Here is a 19,522-nt window from a genome sequence, read left to right on the forward strand (position 1 = left end):
AATATGTCTACTCTCTCTCTAAACACAGAGCTCACTGCATCTGAGAGCAAATATTAAGAGCAAGATGCAGAACCACAGCGCAAGACTGCTTGATAAACAGATGCTTAATTATGGGATAGTTGAAATAAATATTTTAAATTCTTCCCAGTGCCTTGAGGCATTGAGCAATACGTGGATAAATGTGGATAAAACCATCAATTCTCAGCAATCAATTTGCCTCTAGTATGTCAAAAGCAACGTCTAGTGTTTTTTTTTTTATTATTATTATTATTATTATTACTGATTATACAGAAATAGCAGATGACTGTATCACAGAGGACTCCAGGTTATGAGTAGTTCATGATCATATGACGTTCAGATGCTCAGAATATTTCTCAAATCATGCTGGGAAACATGATCATCGGGTTTCATACAAACTCGTGGAGCTCATGCAGATCAAATGCTGCAGACATTAAAACAAAAGAGGGATATTTTCCAATCCGTGCTTATTTTTCATGCTATTAATATGTGCTGGAATTTATATTAAGCTAAAACAGTAGCACTTTGACTCAACAAGTGCAAATCATTTTGACTTCTCGACCAATATAGTCAAAAATACAATTGCTTGCATTTGATTAGAAACCTAGAAGCAATGCAGAATATTCTTTAATTCATGCCATAAAAATCCAAGTTTAAATTATATAAATATGATATAAATATAAATTTATCTTGAATAGTGCAGAACAGTGCAGAATCATTTCACACCATAAAGAAGGCATACTCAATTTTTCAAAGTGATATAGCAATTTTCATGCTATTAATATAATTTGTATTAAACTACAAAAATAGCAGCATTTTGACTCAAAAAGTTCAAATCACTTTCACCTTTTGACCAACACATAATTAGCAACCTAGAAATAATGTAGAATCTTCTTGCTATTATGATATATAATTTCATATGAGTTAATAATGAATATTGAATATATATATATATATATATATATATATATATACACAGTGGTGGCCAAAATGATTAGAACACTAGTATATTCACCAGCTAAAAAATGGTTTTAAGTGAGTTATTTCTATCTTTTGCTGTAGTGTGTCAGTAGGAAATATCAGTTTACATTTCCAAACATTCATTTTGCCATTAATTGTAATAATCCAGTGAGATTTTTGTCTGAGAACAGCCAGTGCTCCACACAGAGATCTGATCTGATCATCCTCCAGTCTGTCTGTAATGACATGAAGAAACTGAACAAACTGAGACAGACTCAATCCAGAAGAACTGAGGCAACGTCTCCAAGATGCTTCAAGAAACCTTCCTGCAAATCTCCCTGAGAAACTCTGTTCAAGTGCACCGAGGGCAAAAGCTGCTTTAAACACAAAGGATGCTCAAACCAAATGTTGATTTAATTTAGTTAATAGAAATTAACTGATAAAGAAAATCTATTTCTGACATTATTTTTGACAGCATCCTCATTTTACAGCATTTTTACACAAGTGCCTAAAACTTTTAACAGTACTGTAGCTTTGTAGGGAGGTTTCTTGAAGCGTCTTGGAGACGTTGCCTCAGTTCTTCTGGACTGAGTCTGTCTCAGTTTGTTCAGTTTCTTCATGTCATTACAGACAGACTGGATGATGATCAGATCAGATCTCTGCTGTCAGACAAAAATCTCACTGGATTATTACAATTAATGGCAAAATTAATGTCTGGAAATGTAAACTGATATTTCCTACTGACACACTACAGCAAAAGATAGAAATAACTGACTTAAAACCATTTTTATTGCTGGTGAATATACTAGTGTTTTAATAATGTTGGCCACCACTGTATACACGCACACACACACACACACACACACATGCATACATATACAAACAAAACTACAAAAAATAAATAAATAAAATAAAATACTATAGTAATCAAACAAGAATTACAGGTCCAGTGCTGTTTCAGACAGACTTAGAGGAAGTGTTTCATGTTACACTGCAGGACACTTTCACTGCTTGATATCAACTACCTCTATACACACAAGAAAAACAGGTGCACCCTTGCAATTAATAAGGCCTGTCAAGCAAACACGAGCACACACACACACACACACACACACACACACACACACACACACAGGCAGCCTGATCTGTCAGTCAGCAGCGCGGAGTCAGAGACACACTCATCCGCAGCGGACAGCGCCGTGGTGCTGAAAACACCGCGCTGGCTCCATGGCAACCGCAATCGCGCATACATCGCGGCGCTGGGCGTCGCGTTAATGTTTAACGCCTGACCTATTCGACAGCACGCATTCAAGCGTGTAGTAATCTCTGGTATAAACGGCGGCTGATGGGATTTTTAGCGAAGATGGCGCCCACAGCTAACCCAGCCCACCAGAGGCGAAATACTACATCCACACGCGGCACACGAGCGCCGAAAAGCCGCCAGACGCGTGACATTGACTCCTCTGACGGCTAACCCTTCTGTTTTGTCCGCTCTCGTCTCAACAATAGCCTAATATTGACAGTCGACGTAAGCAGACGTATTAAATTTCAGGACACAGTCATGCTGAAAATGACAGGGAGCGCGTTTAATGCAGCCCTCGTCCCCTATTAAGGGTGCTGAACGCAAGCTTACTTCAGCATGGACTGCTCTTTCTCCTCCTCTTTCTTCTGCCGCTCCATGACCGAGAGGATGATCCTCCTCTCCTCCTCGGTGAGGTGGCTCAGGTCCGGCGGAGCGGGAGCCGCAGGGGCCCCCAAAGCTGACATCTTCAGGTGTGGATGCTGCTGAGAGAGCGATGCGTGAACGTTAAACACGTCTCTATGCATCCTACACGTGTAGCCAATGTTGTGTTTATGAGTGTATTGATCTCATCTAGTACATGCATTATGATGCTGAAGACCGCAGACAACTAATGGTTTCATAATAATAACACCTTCCCACCCTGCATTGGTAGATTTAGTGGTGCATTATTAGCTAGAATCAATATGCATCCCAGTGACAGCATGGGAAACGCGTGTACGCGATGTAGCTTGTCACGCTGCCTCATAAAAACAAGCATCTTCTGAGAATAAGGTGTGAGAAAACCCTCGGGCTTCTCGCGTTTCCGGGAGCCGAGGGCATCCCAGGCTTTAATGTGTGTGGAGATAAAACGGGCGCTTGCCTTTTATTTCGCAATCATGGTGAATGCAGTCTAACCCATGGCTGCTGCTGCTGCTGCCGCGATCCTTGTTGCGGTTGTCGGCGTCCTCGCTTCCGCCGCGATTCCCTCCCGCCGCTGCTGCTGCTGCTGCTAACTCCAAGAGATTTCTTGAATGCACAAAAATGGATGCGGTAGGGAAACGGTCCGATAGGAGAGCGAGGCGGAGCGACGGTCTTACGTAGGACAAAGATCAGATGGTCCGGTCCCACTTCCGCCGCCCCCGCCCGCCGCGTTCATTAACGGGAGGAGAGAGTGTTGGGAAGGTTACTTTGCAAATGTAATAGATTACAGATTACAAGTTACCCTGTTCAAAATGTAATAAGTAGTGTAACTATTTCAATTAGGCTGTAATAAAGGTGTCCTTGTTACAGTGTAATTATACATTTAAGTACTGAGTAATATTACATGTAGCCTACTATATGGTTAGGGTTACTTGCATAATTAATTGTTATTATAATGGTAGTACATGCAACCTGTGTAACAAGGACGCCTTAAAATAAAGTGTTACCAAGTAATGTAACTTTGGCTATTATTATTACTTTTTGATTACTTTTCTAAAATTATAATGTTTTCAACTGTGTTAATCATTTTGAAACATTTAAAGCAGGCAGGGTTAACCTTCCAGCAGTGCTCAACACTGATTACTGTCAGACTTTCAAAATCTTTGATTTAAGATTATAATCATTTAATTTCAGACTTTAGCACCTCTTTTTATTTTGAGGTCGTTCTGAGGTTAAAAATACTGAATTAAAATCATAACAAGATATAGTTTAATAGTTATGATGCTGTTTTTGAAATCAAATCTTTGCATAGCTATATGGCAGGAAACACTGGCATCTAACAATGCCAAGGAAAAAAACTAATAAAAATAAAAAGCATATACATAAATCCAAATTGGATAGAAAACAGTTATTGAATAAGCATTTGTATACTATTCTGTGTCCTAAACTCCTGAAATATTGGTGCCTCATATTTTAGAGCAGTCGATGCAATTTATGAAAGAAATCAATTAAATCTGAATGTGTGTGTGTGTGTGTGTGTGTGTGTGTGTGAAGGTGACTTTTCAGGACATTGACCCATGTCCCCACTTTTCAAAACGCTTATAAATCAGAGTGAGGTTTTTTTGGGGAAAGTTGAAATGCACAGTCTCCTGTAAAGGGTAGGTTTAGGTGTAGGGTTGGTGTAGGACAATAGCACATACAGTAAGTACAGTATAAAAACCATTACGCCTATGGAATGTCCCCACTTTTCACAAAAACGAACATGTGTGAGTGTGTGTGTGTGTGTGTGTGTGTGTGAAAATATTCAGATGTAACCCTGTTTGTAATCGTTACCATTTTCATCAGTAACTGTATTTTATTTATTTTTTTACATTTTTGTCAGTAACTGATTACATTTATTTTGTAATTAAATTACATAATTCCGTTACATGTAACTACTTCCCAACACTGGTGACAAGTCATCAACCACATTTTTTTTTTATTATGTTTTTAATTTATTATTATTTTTAAATCGTTTATGTGGTGAATTAAAACTCTTTCTATTAGTTTAAATTCTTTTTTTCTTTTTTTTCACCTCAGATCTCTTTAAGAAGTATGTTACCTAACTTAATACCATTGCCATCAAATCATCCACGTGTTTTTGGAAGTGCATTATAAAACTAAAAGGCATAACTCAAAACTAAGTATTAACTGAGTGGCAGATTATAAATTGAATGTTAAAATGATACATCTGGACGTCAGTTAGTGACATTGCACATAGGCCTATAATCAGATTTTCACTACCGTTCAAAAGTTTGGACTCAGTAAGTGTTTTAAATTCAGCACGAACTAATTATATTTGTCAAAAGTAACTGTGAATACATTTACAATTATAAAAGATTTCTAATTCAAATAAAAGCTGTTCTTTCTATTCATTAAAAAATCCTGAAAAAAAAATGTATCACTGTTTTTATTATTGATGATTATAAGAAAATCAGCATATTAGTCTGGTTTCTGAAGGATAACGTGACACTGAAGACTGGAGTAATGATGCTGAAAATTCAGCTTTGATCACAGGAATAAATTACATTTTAAAATATGTCTTACAATTAATAAACGTTATGTAATAACAGACCAACATGTGCATCATCTTTGAAGCAGGTATGGTGTCATATGAAATGTTTAAATAGTTTTATACATCTACAACATTACCCAAACATTTTAAAATAAATGCATCAAAATGATAAAAATGCAAATCAGATTTTATATTTGAGCTTCCACCTTTTCAGAGCTGCTATTACCTGAGGACCTTCTTTCAACCAACTTTATGAGTTGCATACTGAGATGCCTTGTTGAAGGAGTTCATATCCTGTCACTTATCATGAGCCACATTTATCTCATTCATAAAGAAAAGGAAATACCATTTTGGTCTTCAATTTAAATTCAAAGTAAGGCACGACTTATGATGTGCTATAATAACATCAACAATACTAATTTAAAACATTGAATCATAATCGTTTAGGTCGAAATGGCATATATATATACACACTGTATATATATATATATATATATAAATATATATATAAATTGAATATAAACTGTAAATATAAATAAAATATAAAATGTGTCTGGTGTTTTTCTTCTTCTTCTTCTTCTTTCAGATTGCTGTAGCCTATAAAATAATAACAGGTTTCGGAAGTAGTGTGAAGGAGAGAATTCATTCATTAAATTCATTCATTCAAAATCAATCATTATATAATTCATTCATTCATTTTGAGTAGCTTGAATATATAGGCTACTATAAGGCGCCGCATTAGAATATAGTACAAAATAGTATGTAGAGCACATTTACTATAAATATATAAATAGCAGGTCACAGTAAATATAGTGTAATAAATCGTCGTCAAATATAGCTCAAGCTCAATCTCAAAACAATGCACACACGCACAGATTTCTAGAGCCTGTGGAGAGGACTGACGTCACATCATGCGTGATGGGGATTGGCTGCTGCGATGCACGTCGCTCCGCCCACTGAGTGCGTCACGACGCTCTGTTATTTACCATCTTATCCCGCAGTGGAGAGGAGTGCAGGTCAGACGAACGGGAGCGATTAATGATGGCCCAGAGGTGGCTGCTGAATTTAATAGGGGCATTGGTTACTTGATGTTTATATATATATATATAAATATCTATATTTTTTAAACAGGGTTAGTGTGCCGCTGTCTGCCCTCACAAAGTATATTTTACTGCCTCTTGCTGCTCAGGGTGTCCGTCTCTAGTACGTAAACAAACATGACCGCTACCATTTCCAGGCAGAGACAAGCTGCAGTCGCTGCAGACTCCTCTGGCTCTTCTTTTTCTCTTACTGCAAGCCTCCTGCGACTCTCGAAACACATCAAATATGAAAATCTTGCTGCTGGACTTAGCGGGGGTGTTATTTCCACAATGGTGTTGCACCCCCTGGATCTGATCAAAATCAGGTTCGCAGGTAAGTACATGCTTATCTTATATAATACTCTCAAAACCTAGAGCTGCCTACCTAGACAGCATGTATTAATGGCCAAAAATACTGTTTAGACAGGCTTTTTAATAAAAAAAAAAAAAAAAAATGTCACAATAACTCACTACTCATAGTTTTCCATTATTTCTGTTAAATAAATGAAATGTTCAAAATCTTAACCTAATTATGCATGTTGTCAAAAATTGCTATGCAAACAACAGAGAAAAAACACTATGCTGATCCAATTTCACAATCTGAAAAACTGTGTCATGCTCTCTCTAGGTTTTGTAGCGCTGTCAAACGATTAATCGCGATTAATCACATCCGAAATAAACGTTTTTGTTTACATAATATGTGTGTGTGTGCTGTGTATATTTATGTATGCATAAATACACACACAGACAGTATAGATGTATTTACATACATGTTTACATTCGTATAATTTATATTATATATAAATATATTTATGTGTAAACCTAACATATTTTTCTTAAATATATTTGGATAAAAGCGTCTGCTAAATGACTAAATGTAAATATATGTGCATGTATGTGTATTTATGTATACATAATAAATATACACAGCACACACACACATTATGTAAACAAAACTTTATTTCGGATGCGATTAATCGCTTGACAGCACTAAGGTTTTGGGACACATCCCAGAAAACTAGAAAAACACACACAGAGGGCACAACACAAGTTTTTTTTTTTAGATTATTTTAAAGCAGAAGTGAGATTGTGTTGTTTCCCTCACTGTTTCTTACTCTTTCCAGTAAGTGATGGTCTGAAAATGCGACCCCAGTACGATGGCTTGATGCACTGCATGAAGACCATCTGGAAGATGGAAGGGATTAGAGGTCTCTATCAGGGTGTGACCCCCAACATCTGGGGGGCCGGGGCATCATGGGGCCTGTACTTCCTCTTGTAAGTTGTCAGAGTTGTGTTGAAAAGGGAAGCACAGAATGGAATTTCCTGTTTGAATGTATTCTAAACACAACTTCACTATATTCAGTGTTGGGAAGGTTACTTAGAAAATTTAAAGGTTACAGATTACAAATTACCATATTTAAAATGCAATAAATAATGTAACTATTTAAATTACTTTATTAAAGTAATGTAACTGATTACATTTGATTACTTTTCTAAATTTCTAACCAAATTTTTCAACTGTGTTAATCATTTAGAAACATTTAAAGCAGGCAGGCTTAACCTTAGAGCAGTACTCAACACTGATTACTGTCAGACTTTCACAATCTTTCATCACTTGAATTAAGATTATAGTAATTTAGTTTTAAAGCACATCCTCCACAAAATCAGACTTTAACACCTCTTTTTACTTTGAGGTTAAATACAGATTTAAAATCACAAGAAATGGTTTAATAGCTGTGATACTGTTTTTGAAATCAAATCTTTGCATAGCTATGACAGGAAACACTGGCGTCTAACAGTGCCTTTGGGAAAAAAAAACTGTTAATCTTAAAAAATAAAGCATATGCATAAATAGTTATTGAATAAGCATTTGTACTATTCTGTGTCCTAAACTCCTGAAATATTGGTGTCTCATATTTTAGAGCGGTCAATCAAAAACAGACAAAATAACAAATTAATATTATTCAACATATCCTAACTTTTTACAGCAAATATTCAGATGTAGCACCCGGTGTAATTGTTTGAAAATGAAAATGGGAATAAAATAAAATTCATAAGTAACTGTAATTTACTATTTCTAAGTCGCTTTGGATAAAAGCATTTGCTAAATGACTAAATGCAAATGTAATTTAATTACATTTTTTTTTTCTCAGTAACTGTAACGGATTACAGTTACATTTATTTTGTAATTAAATTATGTAACTATGTTACATGTAACTAGTTACTCCCCAAAACTGACAATACAGTACTGATCAAAAGTTTGGGTCAATACAATTTTTTTTTTTCTTTTAATTTACTTGCTAAATAAAATACTTTAATTTAGCAAGATTGTATTAAATTGATAAAAAGATGAAATTTTCCAAAAGATTTGTATTTCAAATGAATGCTGTTCTTTTTATTCATCAAAGAATCCTGATAAAAAAATGTCACGATTTTTACAAAAATATGAAGCAGCACAATTGTAATAAGAAATATTTCTTGAGCAGCAAATCAGCATATTAGAATGATTTCTGAGGACCAGTAGTGGTTATATATACTGTATATATTTAGTAAAATATTTTAAAGCATGAAAAATGCCAGGTGGGAACATTTTTGACATACATGAGTCCTTGAATATTTAAACTATATATATATATATATATATATATATATATATACACACACACAAAAAAAGTTATTATAAATTGTAATAATATTTCACAATATTACTGTATTTGTAATCAAATAAATGCAGCCTTGGTGAGCAGAAAATACTTATCTTCAATCGTTTGAATAGTAGTGTAAATGGCATTGATATTGACTTTTTACAAAATAAATAAATGCAAATAAACAAATTAATTAATTAAAATAAAATAACAAAGAAATAATAATAATAGAAGTTAACTTTCTTGAAAAGGCATGGATCCTTTAAAGCTCACAGGCCAAAAAAAGAAGCTGCCAACAGTGCCGTGTCAGTTGATACTGTATGAGTTATGAAGATACTCCAGGAAGTCATCTGACCTAATTTCAGATCAGGATCACTGGCAAACAAAGTGTGTATGTGCAACTTTACACGGGTGCCAACACTGAAATATAAGTAGTAGATCCTTGTTGATTTGGTCTTTGTCCTTCAAAAAACAGTGGGTAAGCAGACTCTAATGTCAAGAAGAACGTTTCTTCTAATATTTTGTTTATAGAATCAGTCATGCTGTGGATAAAAGAGATTAAGTGAGAGGGAAATCAGGTGAAGATCTGACCATAACAATAAATCTGGAGAGATTTAGCTCAGCAGTCTTATATCCAGCAGCACTGACCCAAAAATAAAAACTGTTGATTTACTCAAGTCCTACAGGTTGTCACGACATGAAAGTGAGTAAATGATGACGTAATTAATGTTTTTCATTTTCCATGAATGTAAGTCTAACCTCCCTGAAATCCCCATGGTGATTCAATAACAGTTACATAAAGGATGGCCAGTTTACCTCACTGTACAATAGACATGCATGTGCTAAAGGACTCTGGGGAACATAATGTGGTCCTTTCTCATCTTCCTGCAGTTATAATGCTATTAAAGCGTACACGCAGGAGGGACGGCAAACAGAGCTGAGTGCTGGCGAACACCTGGTGTCTGCAGCGGAGGCAGGTCAGTTTGAGAAAGAGCCACCTGTGAGCCTGACAAACTAAACACAGCTAAATCTGTAGCTCAGCTATGAGACGGGAACAACTGGAATGTCAGAGGCTTTGGACTAGGGGTGTGCGGTATATAATATCGTAATTGTTGTTTTAACGATGTGCGATTTGACATTATCGAGTAATGCAAAATCCAAACAAAACACTCCTACAGTGTGCCGTGAAGTATAGTAGATAGTGCGCGCACATTTAGAGTGCGTTCTTTCACTGCGTGATTCAGTCTGTTAAAATGCATTTAGAATGATCCCGAAATTTAAGATATAGGTACAGAAAATGTATATATTTATGTAATTTCGTATAGTTAATCAATATCACACAAAGAGTGCCATTTCTTTCTCCAAAAATCACACAGCCACCACAGCACAGTTTTGCATTTGTGAGCAACATTTCGTTCCTGAATGAATCAACTGTTTAAATGAGTCGGTTGAATTGCAATGACTCACTTATATACTGGTTGTTTTAATTTCACATTTAAAGTGTTCTTTCTTCTTTGTAAATAATTTCAAATGAGTATTCAAAACTTTATTTATGCATTTGTAACTGCAGGTTAAATGCATTCATGTCCTGCATTAAACAGTGTGTAAATGCTACTTCAGATGCAGCTTCTGTGTTTCCTCTGCATTGCAAAGATGAATTTTATTGATATTGATTTAATTTACTTGGTAACAACCCAAATATCTCATTATTCTAAATGACTGATTAAATGTAAGAATATGGCTCAAAGGATGAGGAAAACTGTATAAAAATAGTAAAAATGGCTTTATAAAGGTAAAAATGTCCATAAAAGGTAAAAATCTATTTAAACATATTGGAAAAGTTGAATTTCTATCACTGCTGTGAACAGACCACCACACAGAGTATGAAGAATATCAAAAACTTTAAGAGTCAGCCGTCCACGGCAGTCCTTAAGATACCAGAATAATAACACTCTCAACAAAATATTGTCTAATTATCGTTATCAATAAAACCCCAGAAAATATCAAGATATCTTTTCTTTTTTCTCTTTTTTTTTCAATATCGCACACCCCTACCTTGGAGACTCTGTGTTCTTCCACTGGATCATTCCTGTTATGCCTGAACTTTAGGCTATGCCGCACACTCTGTGACCATCAAATGTTAACCACTTGTTTTAATTTAATAAAATAGACCAGACTGAATGTAACAGGTCAAACTCAGAGGCTTAAACTTGATTATTTGCACAATGACAAGCAAACAAACAGGATGGAAATAGCTGAAGTTAGATATTGCTCAGTTAAATCTGCTGAGGGCACTGAGTTCATTTTCTTTCAAGATAAATTCGAGTTTATTTTGATGTTGTTGGTAATGTAATACAATTTTCGTATTTATTTTTAAGACGATAGAATATTTTAGAGTGACACAAACCAAATAATACTATAAAACTTCAAAGAAATCATTAAATCCACTAATGTTTTATTGACAATCGGGCTGTTGTTTTTCCCTCCGAAAAATGATGTCACTTCCTGGAGGATGTCATTAGGTAGTCATTAAGGACATTTTAAAGGATATTTTCCAAAATACTAATAGAATGGAAAGTGAAATTGAGAATAATAAGAATTGTTACTTGAGCAGCAAATCAGCATATTAGAATGATTTCTGAAGGATCACGTGACACTGAAGACTGGAGAAATGAAGCTGAAAATTCAGCTTTGATCACAGGAATAAATTACATTTTAAAATATATTCACATAGAAAACAGTTCATTTAAACTGGAATAACATTTCAATTATTAGTGTTTTTACTGTCCTTTTGATCAAATAAGTGCCACCTCGTTTCACTTACACTAATGGTATCAGCTTTTAAATGAGATTCTCTGTTTGCCGTTGACTGCGTGAAGCGTTGGCCTTGATTAGCAGTCTCTGCCAATTTTAATGATGTTACTGCGTTCATTTCTTTAAAGAAAAATGGCAAGTAAATATGATCTGTAGTATCACAATTCATTCCAGTCAAGAATGCTAGAATAATATATTATATTATATTATAACAAAGAAAAGAAAAACGAATTTAAGTTCTATCCTATTTCTATCCTGTGTGTTAATATACATACCATGAGGATATGAAAGTGCATTGCATAACAGGAATGACCAGCTTCAAAACAGTTTTCTATGTGGCCAATTTGAAACTGACAAAAAATAGAGAAGAAACAAGACTGTGGTATCAGCTTAGGAAGTGAAACAAGCTGCTTTTTCTCAATTCATCACTAAAGAATATTGAGGAAGAAAATAGTCCAACAATATCAAGTGCAATACAATGCTATCACTACCTAATAGAAAATGAACACGCTTCAGATTTACCAGTATGAACAAAAACACTATATCAACCCCAGCCTGCATTTTTAGACGCATAATGATAATACAGCAATTAATTATTATTCCTATTGGTCTCTTTTACATGTAAAAAAAACCTGTAAGATCTCAGACAGAGCACTAACGTGGAGTGACTAGTTAAATGTTGGTGTGAAGGTCCCCTGTTCCATGTTTCCAGGCATGCTGACGCTTTGCCTCACCAACCCAGTCTGGGTGACAAAGACCCGGCTGGTGCTGCAGTACAATGCAGACCCTTCACGGAAGCAGTACAAGGGAATGATGGACGCCCTCGTGAAAATATACCGTCACGAGGGTATCCCGGGACTCTACAGGGTACATCTACCGATTTTAAACTAACCCGAGATCCTGTTGCAGGTGGAATAGAGCTTTCATGTGTGCTAATCTCAAGATTAAAGTCAACATGAAATTAAACATTTGTCCCAATTACTTCCTTAAACGCACGTTTTGTACTCAGTTCCCCTTTGTGAAAAAGAAGCACTTCAGCATACTTAAAAAAAAAAAGAGTACTAATTTTGAAAATAATATAATTAAAAATATATATACTTAAAGCTGCAGTCCGTAAGTTTTGCCTCTTTGTCGCCATCTCTGTTTGAAAACCTGGAATTGCAGCTCTGTGTGGAATTATCTTGCTTGCGTGGGGTTGTTCTCCAGCATAGATGAATCTAATGTTTGAGGTGAATGTGTAGCTGTCAGTCACCGCACCGGTGTGGATACTGTACTCAGGAATCACAGATTCTAGCTTACGTCTTGGAATATATGACCCAAATAAGAATTTTCACTGTATATTGCCATCTGAACAAGTAAGTAACAAGTCTGCCACGTTTGTTCTGACCAACTGAGGAAAAAAACATTACCATAAATCTCGCTACCAATGGTGATTTAATTTAACAATCGGTTAGCTCATATCACATCAAACCTTGCAAATTATTATTATTGTTATACTTTATTCTCAAATTATTAATGTTAACAACATCAGCATTGCGTGACTATGAGTATAGTGTGTATTAGCGTGTAATTTCAATTTCTGTACAGTCTAATATCTAATTGTCATGCCTTTCGAATTTCATATTAAGAAATTATTTTAACCCAAAAAGCAAACTATGCTCCCTTCGAACTGGTTTTCTTTAAAATACAAATCTTGTTTAATCCCAGGCTATCTGTAATCAGAAGCACATTTAAAACTGGAATATAATTTATTTTCATTCACATGTGTTTCATAAACACACAATCCTTTCTGGATTACAATCCGCCATCAAAATGATATATTTAATTATTCCAGCTGCTGTGAGAAAAGGCTATAAATGATCCGTCACCTGCAGGATCCTCACATGTGATAGCCTACTAGCTGGGACAACTTCTTAATGTTTACAGACGTGACGTAATGACGCAGTGCCATGCTCGAATTTCCCACGAAAACCTACCCGTACCACTCAAATTAGAAAACATTATTATAAGCTAACCGTTGTGAATCGGGCTAAAGTAAGGCGGTAGTTTTGAACACTGGCTGGTTATGTACTTGCTCAAATATGGATTTTGGATCATTTTTAACTCAAAAAAGTTACGGACTGCAGCTTTAAGTGCAAATTTGATTTGTTTTCTTAAATGCATGTTATTTACAATTAAATGAAGATGTAATTGGTTAAATTTGTATTAAATGCAATTAGTTGAAGTTTAGAGTGCTTTTTAACCCAATAAATCAGGACGCAAGTACATCTTTATTAGTGCTGTCAAACGATTAATCGCATCCAAAATAAAAGTTTTTGTTTACATAATATATGTGTGTGTACTGTGTATATTTATTATGTATATATAAATACACACTCATACAGTATATATTTTGAAAATATTTACATGTATATATTTATATTTATATGTTATATTATATATAAATACATTTAAGATACAAATATAACTTTTTTTTGAATATATATATGCATGTGTTTGTATTTATATATACACAATAAATATACACAGTACAAAAACTTTTATTTTGGATGTGATTAATCGCGATTAATCGTTTGACAGCACTAATCTTTATATATGATTTCATAATTCATACTTATGTTGTCTCTGAAATATGGTTAAAGTGTACTGCTGTAAAATATGGTAATTTACTTTAAAGTAATTTCTAATTTATCTTACATGTTGTGTATTTAAATATATTTATAACTACACATAAATAATGATGGCATTGAAATTGAATACTAAAATATATTAACTTTAAATGTAATATCAAATAACCCTCTACAGTTTAAAATTATAATCAAGTACTTTACATGTGCTTTAGAAATGTTGGTCAACACATCAAAATATGTGTACTTTTTAAAACATGACAAAAGTTGATTTAAAATGCACTTTAAAGTAAAACTCCTCATTTGACATCATTACATAGTGCATTTAAAAAAAAAAGTACTTAAGTGTATTCAGAAATATAGTCATGAAAGTTCTCTCTCTTTAAGTACACTTAAGTGGCCTTTTATTTCATTAGTATTATATTATCATCAAGTACAGTTTTTAAAAATATACTTTTAAGATTCTAAGTACAATACAAGCGCACATTCAATACAATTAATTGCACTTTCTTTTTTTCACAAGGGTCATCTGTGCAAGTTTGTCTTTTGTATTCTAAATTGGTGCAATAATTTACTAGTAATAACTTAATTGCCTATTCTCATTATATCATGTTTACTCTGATATGTGTCACATTATGGATGTAAAATGAATTGCATTTCACGTTGACTTTAAGTAGTGGGCTGATCCAGCTTTTTGCTCTGTAACATTGTAGTTTTCTGTAGTGCCACAAGAGGGTGGGATTGTATTATGTTTAGAGGATTTATCCAGCTCTTAACCTGTGCTTCCAGTTAGGCCTAAATACAGCATAGGCTTTGTGAGTCACGCCAGATTGTCCTAAAATTATTACGTATTTAAGTAGACTTCCTTCTAGTTTAATTCTAGTCTAGTCTAGTTGAGAACGATGACGTTGCTCTTAGACTATGAGGTAACTGTATGATTGTGGTTTTGTGAGCCTCATTTTGTTGTTCTGCCGCTGCAGGGTTTCGTGCCTGGACTGGTGGGGACTTCCCATGCTGCACTGCAGTTCATGACCTATGAGGGGCTAAAAAGAGAGCAGAACAAATACAAGAAGATGCCATCTGAATCGCTGCTGGTGAGGAAATAAAGACAGCCTTACATTTTTAGCACACACTAGGAACGTACAATAGGATGAGATGCAGCACTGTGATTTTCACATCAACTCTGATTAAATTAAAATTGTGTAGTTTTCCTATGCATATGGTACATTTTGTAGCTTATTTTGGCCAAGTCAGCAAAATTTTAACAGGAATGGGACATATGACAGAAATTTATGTCATGTACATCCAGCATAAAGGTTGCAAATGACCAGTCCTTCAATATAACTGGAAATAAAAATATAAAAATAAAAGATATTTCCGTGACTTTTTCAGATTTTAATTAAAGGGATAGTTCGTCCCAAAATAGCCACTTTTCCACTGTCAGGTCAGTGCGAGCCAGTGCTTTCAACGGGCTGTGCGGGGCTAATAGCCTCAGACCTGTAGCACCGAGCCCAAAATCATGCTGTTTTCACCGTCAGGCCAGAAGCGCCGCTGTGCTTCACTAAAAGCCGCCCTTTACACGCCTCTCTGGAACAACAACACGCAACCCCATCATTTCACCAACAAAGAGAAGTTATCAGAAAACTAATCAGAAATAAATCACTGGAAATAGCGAGATCACAAAATGAACATGAAAAAAGTTTATTTACATTTTTTGTTGTTTACTTAGATTTAAATGTATAATTTACCGTTAATTCACAAAAGAAAGAGGGCACATAATTATTCAGTCACGTCTGTTTCTGTTTATTTGTAGTCACAGTGTACACCACATTTAGAAAGAATGATCATTTCTATAATTTTCCATCAAAAATACGACCTGAGTATCAGAGGGAGCTCCCGAACAAAATGTATGATGTTTATGATCAGCTAAATATGAACATCAGACAGTCAGGTATAAAAAGACGAGACTTACAGATAAAATAAGTTATTAAATAAATACAAGATTGTGATGATAGCCTGCATGATTTGTCTGATTTCTTCAAGCAGTCGTATTTACCATGTTTACTATGGTAATGGCAAGCGTGCATAGTCTTTTGCATCGCTTATAAATATTTCTGCCTTGTATGATGATCATAATCTACAACTGATCTCAAACAGAAGTTATTTTAAAAACTCACTGCTGTCTGAAAGTGAGTTTTGAGCTAAAATAATTTTAAAAGTCTTTAATGCTGGTGTAATAGCTGTTAACTATATGAAATAATCCACGGAACTGACGCTCTCCAGACGCGGAGAAACTCCTCCTTTATTCATAACCACTCCTCAAGCTTTGGCCCAAGGTTTATGGTGGGCCAAAAAACCCTGGCCATTGGCCCCGCGGATGCCCCGAAGAGGCACGTTCAAACTGTGACAGTGGCCCTGGCGTGCACTAGCATTTTGGCCTGACAGTGGAAAGCGGCTAATGAGGATTTACTCACCTTTCGAGCCATTCTAGGTGTATATGACTTTCTTCTTTCAGACAGATTAAATCGGGGGTGTATTAAAAAAATATATATCCTGGCACTTCCCAGCTTTATAATGGCAGTGAATCTGGTCGAGATTTTGAAGCCCAAAAAAGTGCATCCATCCATCATAAAAATATCCATATTTAAAACTTTACAAACTGTAATCTCTAACTTCAGCTAACTCTTGTACTCATGTTCACGAGAGAGTAGCGAAAGCTCCGGTGAGAAATGACGAATGTGAAGCACAGAGAAGAGAGCAAAACAAAACACCATTCATGAATCAGAAGTACAAAACGAGGATTTGTAAAGACAAATGTTGGACGATTTCGGAGACTGATTTTGCTTTGGTGAAAACAAAACTTGGTTCTTGCGAGACCAGCTTATTATCTCGTGAACAAACACACATACGATAGTTAGTGGAAGCTAGAAATTACAGTTTATAAAGTTTTAAAAATGGATGTTTTTCTTACACAAACGCATCGATTCACTTCAGAAGGCCTTTATTCACCCCCCGGAGCCGTGAGGAGCACTTTTTATGATGGATGGATGCATTTTTTTGGGCTTCAAAATCATGAATCACTACCATTATAAAGCTCGAAAGAGCCAGGATATTTTTTAATATAACTTACTCCGATTGTTTTCGTCTGAAAGTCATATACACCTAGGATGGCTTGAGGGTGAGTAAATCATGGGGTAATTTTCATTTTTGGGTGTACTATCCCTTTAATTTCAATGACGTTTCTAGACTTGGAAACCTTTGTAGAATAATATTATCTAATAAAACTCTTGCGCTCAGACAGTGTCTTGAACTATAAACTCATCCAAATTTATTTCCAACATTTTATGAGGTACCATAAAGGCACCACAGACAAGAATGAGCTGTACCATTATATGGCATTTGACTGTATATTGTAACCTTTAGAAAGAGCGGTTTATGTGTACTGGAGGCAGTAATGATCTTTGTGAGTCAGTCTCTCCTTCCTGTCTGCCTCTGCTTCAGTCTCCATTGGAATACATCACCATGGCAGCCATTTCCAAAATATTTGCTGTAGCAGTGACCTACCCGTACCAGGTGGTGCGCGCTCGCCTGCAGGACCAGCACAACAACTACAGTGGCATAGTGGACGTCATCAGGAGGACATGGAGGTATGGAGTCACATCTCCATCTCACATGTACTTAGAATCTTAAAAGTATATTTTTAAAAACTGTACTTGATGATAATATAATGCTAATTAAATAAATAATATCAATAATAATTACTAAATATTAATCAGTGACTTATAAGAGTATATATAATAAAGAAACAAAAATGATAAAGAAAATTTACATGAAAAACCTTTAAAAATCTAGTTTAAAATAGATGCGTTCTTATTACTTATTAATCTTATTCTTATATTAAAAAATATATTAATACATGTTTTTAACTAAATAATAATTCATGATTATCCCAAAGTACTTAAATAAATAAATGAATAAAAATCTCGACAAGAAAACCTTTATTTAAATAATTTTTCTTCACTACGATTTTTCATGTTATGCATAACAACATTGACTGTACATCAGCTCAGTATGTTTGTGTTTGGCTCTTTCTAGCAACGAGGGGGTCGAGGGCTTTTACAAAGGCATGGTCCCAAACCTGGTGCGAGTCATTCCAGCATGCTGCATCACATTTTTGGTGTTCGAAAATGTGTCGCGCCTGCTTTTGGGCGAGTATCACTAAAGCTTCAGGTGCGCTCACACCAAACGCAACCACGGACCAACTCGACGCAATATACCAGGACTGTGTGTATGTGTGTGTGTGTGTGTTAGAGACGAGCAGGAATACCAAACATTTCCTGTTTAACTCTGAACTCGACATGCAGACAAAACTAGCATTTAGTGTGTGCACTGAATTAACAGAAGAAACTACAGGTGCATATATATATATATATATATATATATATATATATATATATATATATGAGATTGTTGTATTGTTGAGTTTATTGAGAGAATATACATATTGTCTTGAATATTCAACTACAAAAGGTGTCATTTCAAGATCTGAATTGATTTCTAGTTGTCAATGACAAGAACGGCTCATGGAAAAGTGGATTCAAGCCATCCTGTGACAATGGAACCGAACACCGTATTCACCAAACACAGTGCTTAAGAAGATGTTTGTCTTTTTTTTACGATATTTTCACCAAACAGCTCCTATATTTGCTGAGCTCTGCGAGAGAACGAAGCCACTCAGCAGATCTCGGCTGGCTGGGCATGCTCAGGAAATGATGTCACGCTGCAGGATAATAGCACACAGGCATGGAGAAACTGATACTTTACTGGAGGACAGGAGCAGATTTTAACCAGATGTGTGTAGATGACATCTACTGGAAGAGAGGAGCGCTTTAACTGCAATGAAAGAACTGAGTAACTGAGAGGCTGTTATGTTTGTATGTATAAATGTGCTATTGTCTGTGATGCACAAAGAAGAGCTGATGTACGTATAAGCCATTTTTACACATCTAATAAAGGAAAATATGGAACAGACAAAGGAGCCTGAGCTATTGTACAAACTATGTTTTTAATAATGTCTGACAGAAACCTGATAAACTTTCACTTCTAAACGATTCAGACTTTTC

At 35.2% G+C, this 19,522-nt stretch overlaps 2 protein-coding genes across 29 annotated transcripts in view; one reads left to right on the forward strand and one right to left on the reverse strand.

Moving 5' to 3' along the window:
• The window catches only part of rims2b (regulating synaptic membrane exocytosis 2b), a 175,490-nt gene extending 172,099 nt beyond the window's left edge, over positions 1-3,391 (reverse strand). For 26 of the 28 annotated variants that reach the window (XM_058752969.1, XM_058752966.1, XM_058752964.1 and 23 more), the window contains exons 1-2: positions 2,859-2,982; positions 2,612-2,763 (exon numbers count right to left, since the gene is read on the reverse strand). In XM_058752969.1, the coding sequence (XP_058608952.1) occupies positions 2,612-2,763; positions 2,859-2,864 (158 nt within the window). In that variant the 5' untranslated portion in view covers positions 2,865-2,982. Of the gene's footprint in view, positions 1-2,611; positions 2,764-2,858; positions 2,983-3,140 lie in introns of those variants that run through there. The other 2 variants (XM_058752960.1, XM_058752961.1) reach the window with 2 other exon arrangements.
• A 2,829-nt stretch (positions 3,392-6,220) lies between these two features.
• slc25a32a (solute carrier family 25 member 32a) lies at positions 6,221-19,464 on the forward strand. The gene is made up of 7 exons (XM_058754252.1): positions 6,221-6,647; positions 7,438-7,588; positions 9,850-9,935; positions 12,485-12,639; positions 15,380-15,493; positions 17,901-18,046; positions 18,495-19,464. Exons 1-7 carry the CDS (start codon positions 6,452-6,454, stop codon positions 18,619-18,621), a joined length of 975 nt encoding a protein of 324 aa, XP_058610235.1. The 5' UTR covers positions 6,221-6,451; the 3' UTR covers positions 18,622-19,464.
• The last annotated feature ends 58 nt before the right edge of the window (positions 19,465-19,522 follow it).

The sequence above is a fragment of the Onychostoma macrolepis genome, chromosome 19 (assembly GCF_012432095.1).
Source record: "Onychostoma macrolepis isolate SWU-2019 chromosome 19, ASM1243209v1, whole genome shotgun sequence".
Lineage (NCBI taxonomy): Eukaryota > Metazoa > Chordata > Actinopteri > Cypriniformes > Cyprinidae > Onychostoma > Onychostoma macrolepis.

Coding starts and splice junctions, on each gene's coding strand:
- slc25a32a (XM_058754252.1), top strand. CDS start 6,452: ATGACCGCTACCATTTCCAGGCAGAGACAAGCTGCAGTCGCTGCAGAC. Junction 7,589..9,849: donor TGGGGCCTGTACTTCCTCTT/GTAAGTTGTCAG, acceptor ATCTTCCTGCAG/TTATAATGCTATTAAAGCGT. Junction 12,640..15,379: donor GTATCCCGGGACTCTACAGG/GTACATCTACCG, acceptor CTGCCGCTGCAG/GGTTTCGTGCCTGGACTGGT.